Raw genomic sequence first — 17,980 nt, forward strand, 5'->3', positions numbered from 1 at the left:
TGGTTGATGGCGGGCTTTCTTTTCTTTGGTCGTAATTTATTTTGCAAAGTAATGTCGAGATTTTATTAAAAATTTCATTCTTTCGCATACTACTCAAGCCGGCCAAAAATTGATTTGATCAGTACAGTACAGTGAATATTTGGTTTCTGAACTTATAGAGTTATAGAGTTAACCCCCGACAACCGAAAGAACACGCCTCAACGATTTTTTATTGTCAAAATTTTTAAATAAAATATTAATCGTTTATATGCTTAAAAATTGAAAAAATGATTACATTTTTAATTTTCGATATTGAAAGGTGATTAATGATTAGTTAGTTTACTTACTAACTTTAGCATAGCCAATAGCAAAACATCGCAAGGCAAGGGAAAAAGACGTCTTGTAATATCAACATCTCCAGATAAATGAAAAAGCAACGCACCCTACGCGCGTACACTTTGTCGTTTATAACGAAATTCAAAAAGTTGCCACAACTTTATAGCTCATCACATTTTATCTCTATAGAGATGTTCTTATAGCAATATATTTACATACTTAGATATTTTTAAACATGTATACATGTACATGTGCATATATAAACGCTTCTTAAAGTGAGCGAATGTTTGCACACCTTACGAGATCTTTTACATTTTTGTTTTTGTTTTTCTTTTTGTTTTTCTTTTTGTTCTTTTTCCTAACTTAATTCACAAACTCTTTATAACAAAACATTCACTCGTTTTATATATATATATATAAATATTTTTTTTTGATTCTCCTCTTCCTGCCCTCTCATATAATCATTCGCTAGTATCGTGTTTGTTTGCGATTAAAATGGGCCTTTTACAGCAACATTAGTATAATGTTTCCTCTTCTTTCTTTTTATTACTTTTTCTCATTTATTGTTCTCATTAAATGAAGAGAAAATTCAAAAATTTCAAAAAAAAAAAAAAAAACAAAAAAGGACTTGAAGAATAATATTCACATTACTTAATACTTAATTTAAATAAAACATCTTTTAATTTTCTATTTATGTGGTGGTGATGGTAAGCGAACTGAATGATGGTGATGTGGTGGAATGATTAAAAATAAACGTTCATATAAATGTTTATATATATTTTTTTTTTTTTTTTTTTTTTTTTTTGTAAATTAATGTTAATCTCTTGTTCTAATACAAATGGTGATGCGTGTTAAGTGCACCACATTGATCACACAAAATTCGTTTTTCTTGTTGTTGTTGTGTTTGCATTGTGCAATCATACCCATCACTTATATATACCTTAAGGGGCATAGAGAGCAATAGAGTAGAGCTGAAGATACAACACTGCCAAGTCTAGACTTCAATTTCACGTAGAGTGACATCTCTTCAAATATATTTCAAATTTATTTTTACTTAAAATGTATATATGTAAACATATATAAAAATATATGCGTTCTTAGGAATTGCGCATATATAGAATAGGCCCTAAGAAAAAGGAAAGTTGTAGAAATTCTTTCAAATTTGGAATTAGGCTCTCATCCATCCATTCCATTGGAATCTTTAATAATATCAGCAAATGCGAAAATTCCGGAAATTTGGTCAATGGGCTACTTGACTTGTGACTCACTCCGGACTGGCAATTATTTCTTTCTGAGTGATCTCGTGAGCACTCTTTACGTTTTTAAGGAAAAAGAAAGGAATATGTATTGCAGTTAAGAGATATGGCAAAGGCGTTCAGTTGTAATATGCGAAGAAGGCGAAGGGGCACGTACTTGATCGCGCACTGAAAACAGTTCTCCCCAATGGATATATATAGATTGGGGAATATTGCGAGCCAAGAGACTCATCAATCTATTGCTATGAACTGCTTAAAGGAAATCGCCCTTGAAAACTCCACGTTCCAAATCTGTTTGAGAGATAGGCATTGCACAAGTAAATGTAAGAATCCATAAAATTGACGGATCATCGCGATCATTTCGCACAAGCTCATTCGATTAAGCGAACAATTGCACGAATGTCCAGCTGTCGCAACGAAAAGGTGGAATGATTTGTACGATATATTCTCTGGGATTTGAATTAAATTACTGATCATAATTGTAATAAGTACAGAATTGAAGGTTACTTTAACTTGAAAAAAAAAAAATAATAATAAATAATAATAGAGTTTTCCCGGAATCATTTCATATCTCAATTTGTTTTTCTTCTTTTTTTAAGATTGAAAAGAATTTCGTCAATTGTTAAAGCTCAAAAAATGGGTATATGACCTAATAATTTGAAGATCTTTGTTCATTGTTAATAATTTCGAAAGAAAGCATCATCGATAAATAATATTAAGATGATTAACAGGCAGGCACTTTACTATTAACTAATAAACGGATCCTTTTGTTTGTTTGTGTTTTTTTACAATTTTGCCCTAAAAGCCTTATGCAGCTTAATGTATATACGTGATGGGTATAAAAGACTCGTTTTAAGCCGAATTCAGCTCTTTCATGTAAATATTATTATTATGAATATTATTATTATTATTATTATTATTATTATCAAGCCTGTTGTTGTTGTTCTTGTTTTTCTTGTTGTTGTTGTTCTTATTATTTCTACAAATATCTTAATAAATCCTATCACGAGAAAGCTGTTGGTTTACTCATCTCATTATCATTATAATAACAAAATAATTCTTTCTCTTATCACAAAAATGCTTAAAGAAATTCTTTTTAAATCTGTTTCCGTAGATAAACACATATCAGAAAAAGAAAAACTTCTAAATATCTATAAGAAGATGGATGTTTATCTTTGAAAGGTGAAAGTGAATGTGTGGAGATGTGGAGATACATTGTAATGTTTAATTTCGTATTTATTTAAGAATTTCTTTTTCTTTTTTTTTTTAAATTTATAAAAAAAGAAAAAAAAAAAGAAATCATTTTTCAAATAAACGAAATTTAAGCCTTTTTTTTTGGCTAATTTGAATATTTTCAAAGTACATATTGTTAGATTGTTGGGATATTGTATATATATATATATATACACACACACACACACACACACACACAAACACTTTAACTCTTCCCCATAACTCATTCGTTACATCGTCATCATCAACGTTATTTGCCCGATTGTGTTTTAAAACACAATATTATTTTTGTTGCTGTTGTTGTTACTTTGTATTTGTATTTAATTAATTATTTTTATTCGTTTTGTTTTTTGTTTGTTTTTTTTTTTATTATTTGGTTCTTGTGCTTTTCAGTCTTACAATTACAACGAAATTGCTTTTAGTTCTTTAGCTTTTCTTGTTTAATGTTTTTCACATGTAATAATTTTTTTTTTTTGATTTCTTCATTTTTCATAATTATACTCTTATAAAAAAAAAAAGAAAAAAAAAAAAACAATTTCCTATTTGTTAGGTTTTGCTTTTTTCTTTTGTTTGTTTGTTTTTTGCACTTTTTTCATTGTTGTTGTTATTTTTGTTGTTGTTGTTGTTCCCCTTTGCATGCGGATGTTCCGTTACATTTCTATTCAACGTTACACTTCTCTCTTTATTAAGATGTTTAAAGATTTGTTATTCTTGCTTTTGTTGTTGTTCTTCTTCTTATTCTTGTTGTTGTTATTTAATTTTTAAATACTTTAAGTTGTTCAGGTACATGTTGTTGTTGTTGGTTTACATCGTTTTTTTTTTTTTTGTGTGTATATATGTGTGTGTTTTTCATTTATGTTTTCTCTCAATAATGTTTATATATCACAAATTATACAAAATACATACATACGTACATACATTAACATAGATTTCATTTAGTTACATTAATATTCTCCTATACATGCAAAGCAAATAACGTTGGCATAGAGTGTTGTTCGCGAAATTTTCTTAAATTCTTTAATTAGGTCTTTAGGAGATCTTGATGTTTTTCGTTAATATTTTGCTTTAGTTTTATTTTTTACGATCAAGCAGAGCATTGTCTCTTTCTAAAGGATTCTTTCACCGGTAAAAGACTGGCCAGCTATACGAGTAAAGAAAAAAAAGACTACGTATATATATATATATAGAATTTTATTATGGACACTCCCTAACGATGAACGAGATGCGCAATGAGTTGCCGTTCAAATATTATATCATAAGTCATCTTCCCAGCATCTTTATTCGATTCTGAAATCTATCGTTCTCAACCTTTGCAAGTGTTCGCAAAATTTCAAATAAGAAATCATTTCAATAAATTGCAAGTGAGACCAGCATTCCATAGATTAGAATAAAATAACTATAGATTATGCTCACTCGTTACTTTGAAGTGCCTTGAGCTGCGTTTTTACGTTTTGTTCTCTATTCCTCAACTGCATGCTTTTTACTTTCGTCATATCCGTTATCCGTTCCCTAGTATTTGTTCATACCACACAAGTAGCTCTGCATGCCACTTTAAGCCAAATAAAAGGTAAGGAGGCTTTAAAAATCCCTTCAGGCATCTATAGTGTTTTAAAAAGCAGTCTATCAGTCAGTCAGTTGTACTAGAGATGCAATCATTTTTTCGAATAAAGAGACAGTTTATAATAAGAAATTCCACATGAGCATTCTCTTGTCTTAATTGTAAGAGTGGGAGGAGAGTTTTATGAATTCTACATCATGAACACAGGTATTCTTAAAGCATCAAGGGAAACAGTTAGATGGAAAAAAAAGAGGCTTTTTTACTTGCGCTTTTAAAGTTTTAAGGAAACGAAGAACGCCTCACAGGAAATCACATCTTATAAATAACAAGCTTAACGTTCGATATCTTCGAATTACTTGTTCTTCTTGAAGCAACAAAAAAAAAATGTTTCCTAAGTCTTCGATTTATTCATCTCCCTTTGTATACCCATACGCTTCGCAGGCAATTTTACGCTGATTTCTCAAACAAACTCCAATAAGATACACTTGAGGCACATTATTTATTCGATATTTTTCTTCAATGCAAAATTCAACATCGGCTTTTTAAAAACAACTCATCGAACACCAAGATGGCTGCTAACTTTCAGTGGCGATTAATTGGGACTTTAAACCGTTTGCGATACTGTTTTGGCAAAGTGTATATTTCAGATTAGCTTGAGATTTTGAAACGACTTAGTTATGCCCGTTCATATTTGATGAAACTGTTTTCGCGCCCTTCATAAACGCTTTGTCGAATGGCTTTAATGCATAATTATGATAACACCAATAGACGGGTCGTTTGGATTAATCTTGTTATATGTGCGTTAGACTGAGTCTTGACAAAAATTATATAATGCGGTTTGTAATATCATTTTTGCATACCATTTTTTTTTTTTTTTTTTTTTTTTTTTTTTTTTTTAATTTCTTAATCTACCATCGTAAATTGATGCGATTCATTTTCAAACTTCATCCATGGAATAAACTTTATCCCTAAGATGTTGGGGAAGAAAAAAAAAATTAGGCATAACTAAATCGACTTATTATCTTATAGAATATAATCAGTTATACTTTAAGACACAGTTCATGCCTTATATATATATAATATGTTGGAGGGAAAGTTTGCCGTAGATAGGTAATTTTTTTTGTAAATAAAAAAAAAACAGCTGGTTAGTGAGACAGGTAATAAGGATTCACAGGTTACCTGACAGATGGCAACAGGTTATAACACATAACGGGGCATATATAACGGATTAATATTAAACACGTATTTTTATAAATGAATTCAAATATTTTCTTTAAAATACGGCAGAACTTTCCCTCCAACCTATTGTATATATACATATGTATATATACATATATATATATTTGCATTGGAAAACATGCACATTTCATTCATTGCATTGCAGTCTGTCGTGAGATCTCTCTTTTAACATAATAACGAACTCATTTAACGATTCGATCAAATTTTGAAAACAATGCTTTGCTTCTCTTCTCTTCCTTTCGTATAACAAAAAATATCCATCACTGAAAGGGGATCTTTCCTATCTTAGTAATTGTATGTTGTTGCTGTTGTTCTTGTTGTTGTTTGGTTTTTTATCACAATATTGCAATTGCACTTGTTGTATACATTAAAGAAAACCGGAAAAATGGAAATAAAAAAAACGAAAAAAAAAAAAGAAATAATAATAACAGTAAAACACATGCGTGTACAGACAGCATTAATAATTTTTCATACCATAGACTCTCAGACAAATGCAATTTGTATGACTGGTCGGTCGGTCGATCGTTTACATATTAGAGATTGATTTCAATTGATTTAATTAATTGATTTTTCTACAATAGTTTGGTTTGATTGTTTAGTCGATAGGCTGGTTCGTTACATTCTCTATATATAAATTAACTAACAAATACATTAGCGTCTTTTTTTTCTGTTTTTTTTTTTTGTTTTTTTTGTTTTTTTTTTTTTTTGCTTTTATTTATTTGGTTGTTTTTGTTGTTCTTTAGCATTCTTTTGAATCTCTCTTAATCACATTTGCAAATTTGTATTTTTTAGGATTTTGAGCTGTTTGTTTGTTTGTTTATTTCCTTACTCTGTTTATTCTTCTTTTTTCACATAATTTGATTATTTTCTTCCTTTTTGTATGTAGGTCTTGTGAAAATATTTCAATTTTCCTTTACTTTTTCTAGTAATTTTTGAGCTAAATATATATAAATTCTTTGCTTGCTTTGTGGTTGTTGTTGTTGTTGTTGCTTCTTTAAATTAAACTATAACAAACTATTTTTAAAATATTTTAGGGAACTTTTGTTTGGTTTCTTGTTTTATTTTGTAGTAGTTCTTAATAAGTTCTTAAAAAATGCTATACTCGGCTTGGACCGAACTTTTCAATACCCGTCACCTAGGTTCATTTATATATATATATACATGCTTCAAAAGAAAGGGGAATTAGGGGAGATCATCTCATAAGGGATTTGTAAATATGTATTTATATTTGCGGAATAGAAAGTGTGGACACGATTTTGAGAATTTTGACAGCGACTCGCCATACGGCAGTAAAAACAGCTAAGACTTAAATTATTTGAATTAATTTCGTTATCCAGGGAACACGGTTGCAGAATTATCTTATCAATCAGACGTTTTAGGAAATTAAGGCGAAAACATTTAATTAATAAATTATCGTTTGAAATAATTTCCCTTGTCCCATCCGAATCTAGGTGACCGCTGATAGGACAATGCGTCATTTATAATGGCAAAAAAAGACAAATGGGAGTCTTTTTCCATTGTAAATAGGCAAGGAGACGAAGACAATTCAAGGGAAGATTTCAAAAATCTTTATTACGAAAAATTTCACCTTTCATTTCATAAATCATTAACCGTTATATTGACAAGTATTCTGCAACTTTTATTTAAATTTTCAAATCAAAATTTTGTTTCTATAGAACATCTAGAAACATGGTAGGACAGTCGGACTTGGCTGGATTTTTCATTTTTTATTTTTTTTTTTATTAATTAAGCCACATACACATCTTTAAGGTCTAAGGTTAAAGGCCTCTAACGCAACGGTTAGCATAACTTTTAGTGTAGGGTACAATATAAAAAAAAAAAAAAGAAAATAAAAAAAACAATTGTTTGTTTTACAGTAACTGCTGTTATAAAAAAATAAAAACAGATAAAAATAATATTTCTTCTCCTTCTTGACTAAACATAATTATCGCAGAAAAAATAATATTTGTTTCTTTGTTTTTGTTTTTCTTTTTTTGTTTTTTTCAATGATATTTGAATGATTTTTGAGTTTGGAATATTTTTGATAACTAAAGAAATAACTTGTTCGTTATTATATAGTAAATACATAAATAAATAATTTGTTGTTGCCTTTTTCTTATATATCTTCTATATATGTAAAGTTGTTTTGAGTTTTTGTTTTTCCTTTGTTTCTTTATCATTTTAACAAATTCACATTTTATTGTTGCATGTTTATTTGCTTTTTAGCGTTCTTTATATTCTTCTTCTTCTTCATTTTGTTGTTGTTGTTGTTGTTGTTGTTGTTGTTGTTCTTTTTCTTCTTTATCTTCTTGTTATAATTGTTTATTTATTCTTAAGAGATGGCTTGCATTTAATCACAGATGTTGTTACAATTGTTGTTGCTATTGTTGTTTTTTAGCAGGTTTCACAATTCGCCGTTGTACGTCATTACTTGTGAAGTGCTTAAGTCTTTAGGATGTCGTTTGTTTATTTGTTTGTATTATATCATATTGTTAGGATTTACTTAATAGAAATATATTACATGAATGTTTGATGTACTCTTTTTTTTCTCAATAATGTTTGCAAAGAGTGCCCAAGCTACTTTAAGCAACTAATTCGTATGATCAATCTAATAAAGAAAATCATTAATAAGTCTTGACATAAGACATTTTTTTTTTTTTTTTTTTTTTTTTTTTTACATAAATTCCCAATGATTGTATATTTTAACTAAATAGATAGATAAGATTTTAAAATAAAATTTCCGATTACTTTCGGCTTCGATTACGAAATGTACGATTTAGTTGCATGGCATAAACAGGCTACTCTTATTATTCTTATTCTAGGCATTACTTTTATCTACTAACTTATTTCTTCTTTAGCGTCGTGTTGTTTTTGATATCCTCATGCTAATGAGATTTACAAATGATAATAGGCAATGAACTTAAGTTTATCAAGATAATACTTTACATATATTTTAGAAAAAAAAATTTTGTCACTTTTGTCGCTTTAATTTGTAATTTCAATTCTTCAAAACTTTCACTTTCCGTTACGAATCATGCACACGATGCGAATTGTTTTGCTCATCTTTGATGTTAATGTCTAAAGAGGCTAACTTTCACACAGACATTAGCCATTGGAAAAAGCTTATAAAAATCAATAAACGGATATAATTATTACATTTTCCATGATTTCTCATCTATTTTGTCAATTTAATTCTGTGTAATATGCTATTATCTTCTTTCATTTTCAATTACTTTGATGGATTATTGTTGAGCTGTTAGTCATGTTCTCTCAGGTCACGACTATAGTGACAAATTTTACATTTAAATTTATTGGAAACGCTGAGGATATTAAAAACTTTAATATATTATTATAGATAGATTTTTAGCACTGATTTCTTTAAGAAAGAAAATATAATAAATTATTGAGAAAAACAAAAAAAAAAAGGAATATATTATCCAATAATTTTTTTCTTAAAATTTCTTAATCCCCTACACCACCTTTAAGTTCTTTTTTAACCAAAACGAAACCGAAATAAAAAAACAGTTTCTTCTTTACAAAAAATGACATAACAAAAAGAAAAAACAAAAATAGTATATAAAGTCTATCATATCATAAGTTAACCATTGTTTTTACTGGCTCGCCATAATATATTAAAATTAGTCTTCTTAAATGGACTTTATTTGCCCGTTGTTTTCTAAACACAAATGCATATCGATTTCACTTAATATAGAAAATATATTTTCCCCTTTTTAATTAATCCTATGGTGGTGTAGGAGCTCTACTTTGCTTTATTTTATAAATTTTCTAAAAAATTGATTAATGATTCCTTTAGAAAGCAACTAAGGAGCATTTCTTCGTCAAAATTGAATCGGAAAGGGATTAATAATATCAAAAGCAAAACAAAAATATTTTTTAATTTAATATCATATCACACCTCTCCATATATATATATATATATATATATGTGTGTACATACATATATATAAAGATATATACATACATACATAACATATACATGTATGAATATATATGCATATATATATCCAGTCATTGCATATATATATATATATATATATATATATATATATATATATACCTAGTCATTGTCGTTCTGTTTTCTATCTCATTATTTGTTTAGCAATTTAATTGTGAACAAAACCAAGAAACGAAATGATTATTAAGAAAACAAAAATGAAATTTGGAAAGGTCGTTCATAAAAAAATTAAATAAAAGTTATACAATGAACATTCTATATATGTATATAAAGGTATACAGATAATATATATAATAATTAAAAAAATGTATAGCCATTAAAAAAAAAAAAAAAAACCAAATTATATAATAGGGTTAATTAATTAATTAATAGAAAAATATAGCTACATTTATATGTACGAATATATGTATATGTATCACTGTCATGCATTTTAAACCATATCCTTTGTATGTTATTATTATTTCGTTTTACCCACACAATTAATTCATTATATTAGATGCATTAAGATTATATTAAGTATATGTATGAGGAAAAAAGAAACTTATTGATGAATACTTGCTGTTGTTGTTATTATAGTTGTCTGTCTTTCTATTTTATTGCCATTAGAAGCGAAATTATACTTAGTAAATGTTTCCATTTTCAACGGATCGTTATTCAGTTGCTGATTAGTTCTGTAATATTTTTCTCTTCTTCTCACTGGTAGACATGACGTATGTGCTGTTGTCCTTACATATTCTGTATTTTTTTCATTTTTTCCGAAGTATATGTTTGACCGATGTTTTTGTTGTTGATTGTGTTACATCTTAACGGTTATACCTTAATTTTTCTTTAGGTTGCTTTCGATTTTAACTTAATATTAAAGTTATTTGTTGTATTTTTAATGATTTTTTACTCTTTCTTCAGTTTTTAGAAACCTGAAAAAACGCTATTTTGCTTTCGTGGTTGTTTCTCCATAAAGTTGATAACTATGTTATTGTTTGTTAGTTGTTGTGATTGATTGTTCTTTGTTTCGCTTTCAATTAATTGGAAATATCACGTCGTATGAGATCGAAAACATATTCATCGCGCACGTCATCTGGCACAGGCAAATAACCCAGCGCGGGATGCACATTGTTTAGGTTTAAGGGCTCCCATTTTTGACCTAACAATGTATTAATTTCCTAAGATGCAATAAAATAAATAAAAAGTAAATGAAAGTTGCAACTAATATTCTGTCATTTAATAATACCATCATAATCATAATTTTATAAACTTGCCGAAATTTTCCCCTAATCGAAACTATTTTAATCAAGATTCTCTTGCTTTTAGATAAATGATTTAAAATACAAATTTCCACCCATTGCATTCATTCTTCATCTGCTTAGGCAGTGAGCGATCGAAATAAATGAAAATTTGAGGGAAGAGGGTTATAAACTCAAAGAATAAGACATTTACGCTACTGACCACCCAAAAGATCTAAATTCCATTTAAAGCATATTTTACAAATTAAATATTAATATTGATAATATTTTTCTCAATATTATTTATTCACCGGCTTTTAGACAAGAATCGGCATATGTTGATGTTAATCGTAGATATGAACTTGTTCGCCAATTTTATTTCATATATCGCTTGTGATAGAAGGTGAGAAGGATTAAGAAAGACCAACCTTCTATTCTACTACTGATCGCTTCAGAAACAAGTTTTGAATTAACTTACACATGTCTGTTCACCTGGTGTGTCTCGGTGTCATTTTGTGTTCAACGCACTGTTCTTGCATCTATTGAAAACAAAGTGGGCCGAATCGCTTCTTAGACCACTCGTCATATAAGACATTATTTTAAATAATTACGTGAAGGACAATTTTCAATTTTTCCTAGCAAAAATCGTTGAGTAATAGTATTTCGAAAGTTTCACCTTGTTAAATTTCAAGATCAAAACTTGTCCACAATAGTATTTGTAGTAGAGGAATTAACTTTAGCGAATTTGGACCATATAGGCGTATTTCTTAGTTTCATGATGCCCATACATAACGAAAAGGTCTAATATGTGTTTTTTTATAACAAAAACAAATGAAAAATAATAAAAGACACGTAAATTAAATGAACAATTTGAGCACCTTCCAGCATCAGGATTTTCATGAAAATGAGGCACAATTACTGGTCGGCTTTGCTCGACTATAATTTTTTCACTTCTTTTTTTGGTTTTTTGTATTTAGGGTTCTTGGCCAATTAGATGCTTTTGTCAAATTGAAATAGTGCATGCAAGTTTTCGGAAGTGGCTTGCTTGCTTTGGAACAAAACTCAAATGCTGGGTTATATTTTGTATACGAGGCCTAAATGCCGGTGTATCTATAGCACTGTAGATGTCGATTTATACGCATCAACACATACGTGTAGTACAAAAAGTCAAGATTCAGAGTAGAGCAAATATTATTAACTCATTTCTTAAGTACCAACCTCAATAAACGAATCCATGCTGGCCTCGGTAGGCGTACTATCAATCATCGACACTTCAAGACGTTTCAAAGTGCGGCCACGTAAACGAGAAATACCAACAATATTATGTGGATCCAAGACATAACCATGTATAACAATTTCTTCCAAATTTTTGCAACGCCACGACATCATAACAAATGGATCTTGTCCAGAACGTAAAAATAAATCCATTATATTCTTATCGGAATGCTTATAAGCCTAAATGGAGATAGTAAAAGGTGAAAACCAAAAATATAGATGAAGTGTTTTTATATTATAAAATGATTTTCTTACCGAATCAATCCACTGTATACTCTTTAAAGTGTTGTTATTATTAATAGACATCCATTCTAACGCTTCAACATTCATCTAATTAAAAAAAATTTATTCCACTAAAGTGAAAGTGAAGTTATGAAATATGAATGAATAAGTCTGTTCCGGTTTCCCAAGGGAGGACAAAACCAACATGATAATATGTTGAATAATATCACGACTTTTTCATGTTAAAGTATTATTTCTAATCTTTGCGTAACAGTGCAATTAATCTGACTACAGAGGGGATAGTTTCTTTAGCTTCGATTAATTTAAGAACAATGCAAAAAAAAAAAACAGCTAGTGCGCTTGCAGGGTTTGATTGATTCGCAGAAAAACACTCGGTGAAAAAGTGCACGTGCTACGATAGTTCGAATTACAAAAGATCACTGTTAGCGTTAATCGGACTAATAACATTGTCGGTAAAACTAAAGCATCGACGACACCTATTTAAATCGATGCCTTATAGTTCGTTGAATGGCATTTCGATTCTTAGAACGACACAAGAGGCGATTTTGTCCGCACAAAAATCAAATGTCGTCAGAAAGATAGCAAAATCAATGGCTAAGGTGGAAAAAATAGTCTGAAATAAAATACTCTTTAGAATTTTGTAAAATAAATGTTCGCTATAGATAAAGAAAAACCGGAAAAAACTTATTCGAGCTTTTTTCGTTACTTACATAATCACAAAAAAGCACTCGAAGGTGGGTGATGGGCATATTTTGTCGTAGTATGCGAACTTGCAAAACTTCAACAGCTTCGAATGCATAGATTAATGAAACTATTAATTCAATGTTATTGAAGTTAGCTGAAAATTCGGACCACGCCCTTTCCGAAATGCCTCGATGATGTCGATCCAAGCCATGAACGCTTATTAAAAACTTTTTTAGAGGTAAAATTTCTATGGCATGCAACAGCTCCTCAGTTAATGTATCATAGTCAAGAGAAAGCACCTGCAATGTGCTACATTTTTGCAGCAACGTGTTCTCCATGGAAAACATGGGATAATGACTAGGATCATATTTGATTGAGGCCAGTGTTAATGCTTTTAACTCTTGAGGTCGGCTTAAAGCCTTTAATAAGTCCAAGCCATAAAAGGTTAAAGCTTCAATTGCACCTAAATCCAATATTTTGCAGGGCGTTTTTTTACGACTCAAAAATAATTTTAAAGGTTCCACAAAAAATCTAAAGCAAAATAAAATTAGTAAGAGAGTTGTATCCGCCGTCATATAGAACGAATCTTTTGTACCCCATCAGCTAAAATATATGATCTGTCCTTCATTTCACAAAAAAAAAAAAAAAAGAAAAAAATTGATGAAAAGAATTGAAGGTTGATTTCTCACGGAAACTTTTTTTACTACAGAAGACAAAGTCGATCTTTGGAATTCAGGTAACTATCACTTATTGACAGTTTGCAGGACGAAAAAAACAACTATAAGGCGATTTTTGATCTTGAATCTGGATTTTGATTGGAAATATATGCACTTTGTTGAGTTTTGATGTTTATCTTCGAACGTTACAAACGCAATGTCATAGTTGGCATAGCATTACATTTTGATGATGAGTACAAAAATATTCGTATAAAGCTTATTTAAAAAAGCAAATAATGATAAGAACGAAGGTTAACAAACTTACTGCTCAATATCGACTAGACTTTCTTCACTAATATCACCAGGTGGTACCAGGCCAACGCTGTTCGTTTGAAAACGTAAACCTTGTAAATTATCACATCGTGCAATTCTAAAAGAATAATAAAAGCCACAAAATAAATATATATATATATATATATATACATTAAATCATGACCTGAAAGCAAAAATAGATAAGAGTGATAACCGTCCGACAGGTATTTTTACTTACTTATATAAGATGCGTCGTATTTTTTCAATATGGAAAACATTTAAAAAGTCGAAAATGATGATAAGTTCACTCGTTAGATGATGTAGAGTATGTCGGAAAAATTTACATTGACGATCATTGTCAACATGTAATTTTAACTTAAAATTTGTGAAAAATCTACAATAGAGAAGAAATTATGATAAGCAAACATTAGATACTCGATTTACATTTCGGCTAACTTTTCTATTTTTTCTATTTGCATTTGAATACACGTAATAAATAGAAATATTTCATTATTTAAATCAATTTTGAAATCATAAGCCAACACATACGGCAAATTTTACAGTAATCGTGCGTCTCGATACCTTCTTTTCTTCGAAAAATTTGCTAAAAAAAAAACTGGCCCACGATATCCAAATTTACGCACTAGACTCATTATGTTAAATTATTATTATGAAATAGTTTTTACCATAACATATTAATTCATGTTTTTCCTCTACAGAGGCTGCTTATTTTTCGTAGGAATGGTTGTTTGAGATGGGGCTCGAAACCTGATCTAAATTTTTTCTACCAATTTAGTGCGGCGGTGTACTATTTATTGCTCAGCGATTTTTGAGATTTGCAATTGTGTTCATATCACGACTTTTCGAAATAATGAATTATATGGGAATTGGCGGGAAAACCGGTTTGATCCGCCCCTTTTTTAATAGGGTTTGCAATTCCCTACAACAAATTTCATTACAATATTTCAAAAATTGCTATCTGCACGTTGAAATTTATGGAACCGGCTCTGTAGACGGACACACAGATTGACACATTTAAGTCGATTCAGTAAGTGACTTAGAATGAATGGTCATTATAAAGGCGGAGTTTTCTTAAAAGCTTTTGGGTATTATAAAAAGGCGTACAAACATAATATCCTTTGTATCATAAATTGTGCATGCTTTAGAAAATACAAATTTCCGTGTGTTGTCTTTTCTTATCAGAAAGTTGTAATCATCTTGCCATTGTCCTTTTTTAAAGAAGACAATGAAAGCACAACGCATGGGATATCAGGATAGACCGTGTGCCAAATCGTTATGGCCAGTCTTAAGATCCTCCTTTTTTTGACATGGGCAAAAGGAAAGTCGCAATAAAACCAGCGATGGTAATATAAAATAATCAACAAATGGAAGGCATACAAACTTTCTTTAAGCGCCTCAAGTTTGGCTATTGGAAAACCAAGCTTTCTATTTAATGGCATGTGGCGCTGTGGAAAAAACCTATCGTCTAGCTAAACAGCAATTCTACGCCAAAATCGATTATATTGTTACTTATGTTTCGTCTGCATAAATTCAGTCTCATCTTACCAATCTGAACACGTCGCTAGAAATTATTCTTGAAATGTTCATAAAGTTAAGTTTTTCTTGTTGCGGCTGCGATAGGAATCTCAAGAAAAATTATGCATGACCCTTTCAATATTTCAACAATCACGCAATCACATCTGAATCAACAATCTCTAGTCGACATTCTGATTAATAAAATTTATAAATTTATTACAGTATTTTTACTTCTTCTTCTTCTTCTGCTTGTTTTTTTTTTTTTTAAGATGACCATTGAGTTTGGGGTATATTCCCCTATTTGTGTAAAAAGATAAGATTATTCTGAAAGAATGGAGCCGAGATTCCCACTCTTTGCACTACTTTTCTCTGTTAGTTACGTCATTGCATCAAATTATAATAATAATGAAAATATTATCGAAATATATAAAAGAGAATTTTTTGTATTAAAGCAATATAACTGTTAATGAAAACCGTTAATGACGATATCAGCAATAGTTTTTACCGTTTTCCACTGTGTATTGCAAAACACAGGAAAAGTGAATAAAGTGAAATGCACATAAAGTTTTCTTCAGTTATAAAATACCCTACTTCCTATGAGTTCTCAGTAATTCGATTAATTGTAAGAAAGAATTGCGATTTAGCACTTACCTCTTTTGAAAGAGAACACTGCGCCAATGTTTGCAGGCTAAACTGGCATTTAAGCGATCTCGCGGTTCTAAATATTCGTAGATTTGACCCAATACCAAAGTGGGTAGTTCGCCCCATTTTTGTGAATTACGATTCATGTCTTGATTCTAAGGAAACAAAGGAACTGCAAAGTGTCGTTTTGTTGACGTCTGTTAGCGATAGTGACGCTATAGAGATTGTTTTGAATGTGGTGGTGACACCAGTGGAGGTGCACACAGCGCACGCAGCAGTAAAATTTATGGGAAAAAGCCTCTCTTTCTTTGTGCCGCAAACGTACAGTGTTTGATGTTTATAATTATCGTTTCCTTCTTTCTTTCTCTTTCCTTTTCTAACCCGCAGCACTTCTTATTTGGGGAATTCACTTTTAAAGGTGTTGGTAATGACGGCAACCAACGACAACTGCAATAACAACAACAACAACAGCTACTGTAATTACAACTATTCACAGATGCACTTAATTTAAGCTCTTAATTAGCTAATAAGTAGCAGTGGAATAGAATGGAATTAAAATTATCCTCGTATGGTTAGGTTTCTAGACAAAATTGCTGCGAAAATTATTTCCTCTATAAATTTCTTTTATCTCTGTCTAGATTTTTTATGCGGTTGTTTGTTGTTCAAAACGATTATAATCACAACAATAACAATAGCAACCATATAACAGTATCAGCGACACCGACAGCAGCAGCCGAGTCACAGCAACAATGTTCAACACACAACAATAAACGCGATAGCAATTCCCGAAATTGTTGTAAGGCGATGGGTTGGTCGCAAAAAAAAAATTGGATTTTTTTGTTTTTTTTTTTTGCATAAAAAACGTAAAGGACCACACCACAACGTTGTTGTTCGTCGTTGCGATTTATGTTGTTCGCCAGCAAACGCGCGTTAATGCAATGAAAATATCAAGAATTTTATTTCAATTAATTAATTTTAAAAAAAATTATAGACACAAAAAAATTTTGAAAATTTCACACAAACGGAAAATTGTCTTCCAAATTTTTTTTTTTATGTATATTTTCTTTCCTTCACTTTTTCCACTTTTTCAATTCTCTTACTTACCAGTTCATTTGCGATTTGTTTTTTATACAAATATTTTTTTTTTTTATATTTTCCTGTTAGGCGCAGAAACTTCGTTCGTATTTATTATTTTTTCCTATATTATATGAAGGCGTATTTAGGATTTTATTTAATAAGAATTTTGCTGTAGATATATTAAAATATAATTAAACGCAGTTCACTTCTTATTTTTTCTATGTACGAAAAAATACCTTTTTCTTCTGCTTCCTTGTATTTTTCTGACAGTGATGTCAATTAAATGTTTATGCATTCGATAGAATATGTGCTTTTATACAAGAAACGTCAAGCATCTATAGTGTATTTTAAGCGTTTATCTATATTCCCGTTTTTATTAAATACAAGTGTTAGTTAAATTTAACTGGCTACAATTATATTGAAACTTAACCGTAAGACAATGTTTAACAGTAATTCTGACACGACTTGAGTTCTTTGCATTCCGCAAGTGGGATTATAAATTGTATCTAAAATGAACACATTCCTTACAAATATGGCGCAGAGAAAACGAGAAATAACTTATAATTATTTTGTACGGGTTATAGGATTGTACTACAATTTATTTTCCGAAAAAAAATATTATGCATCTCGTATATGAATGTGTAGTCTTATCTTGAAGGTCTTTTTACTATGCGTTATATATACTTTAAATATATTATGCTTCTAGTAAGGGACAATTAATAAGTATTTGCAATTTTATTGAATTTTTTCTTTCAAAT

General features: G+C 29.9%; 1 protein-coding gene across 3 annotated transcripts; it reads right to left on the reverse strand.

The window, feature by feature from the left end:
• Window positions 1-10,505: 10,505 nt before the first annotated feature.
• LOC119632004 (F-box only protein 33) lies at window positions 10,506-17,394 on the reverse strand. Of its 3 annotated transcripts, none has more exons than XM_038024672.1 (8): window positions 17,250-17,394; window positions 16,155-16,592; window positions 14,206-14,361; window positions 13,981-14,085; window positions 13,026-13,530; window positions 12,328-12,402; window positions 12,016-12,252; window positions 10,506-10,737 (listed from the first exon to the last, which is right to left on the reverse strand). In XM_038024672.1, exons 2-8 carry the CDS (start codon window positions 16,289-16,291, stop codon window positions 10,597-10,599), a joined length of 1,356 nt encoding a protein of 451 aa, XP_037880600.1. In that variant the 5' UTR covers window positions 16,292-16,592; window positions 17,250-17,394; the 3' UTR covers window positions 10,506-10,596. The 3 variants fall into 3 exon arrangements, with proteins under 3 accessions (XP_037880600.1, XP_037880598.1, XP_037880599.1); XM_038024670.1 differs by having other exon boundaries at window positions 16,155-16,779; XM_038024671.1 differs by lacking the exon at window positions 17,250-17,394 and having other exon boundaries at window positions 16,155-17,116.
• Window positions 17,395-17,980: the final 586 nt, after the last annotated feature.

This window comes from Glossina fuscipes, unplaced genomic scaffold, assembly GCF_014805625.2.
Source record: "Glossina fuscipes isolate IAEA_lab_2018 unplaced genomic scaffold, Yale_Gfus_2 1, whole genome shotgun sequence".
NCBI lineage: Eukaryota > Metazoa > Arthropoda > Insecta > Diptera > Glossinidae > Glossina > Glossina fuscipes.

What these genes read in the sequence shown, in the direction of transcription:
- LOC119632004 (XM_038024672.1), bottom strand. Translation starts at nt 16,291, where the DNA reads ATGAATCGTAATTCACAAAAATGGGGCGAACTACCCACTTTGGTATTG. An exon ending in AGTCTAGTCGATATTGAGCA is followed by an intron (nt 13,531 to 13,980) that starts GTAAGTTTGTTA and finishes ATTTTGCTTTAG; the next exon opens with ATTTTTTGTGGAACCTTTAA. An exon ending in GCATGGATTCGTTTATTGAG is followed by an intron (nt 10,738 to 12,015) that starts GTTGGTACTTAA and finishes ATTGCATCTTAG; the next exon opens with GAAATTAATACATTGTTAGG.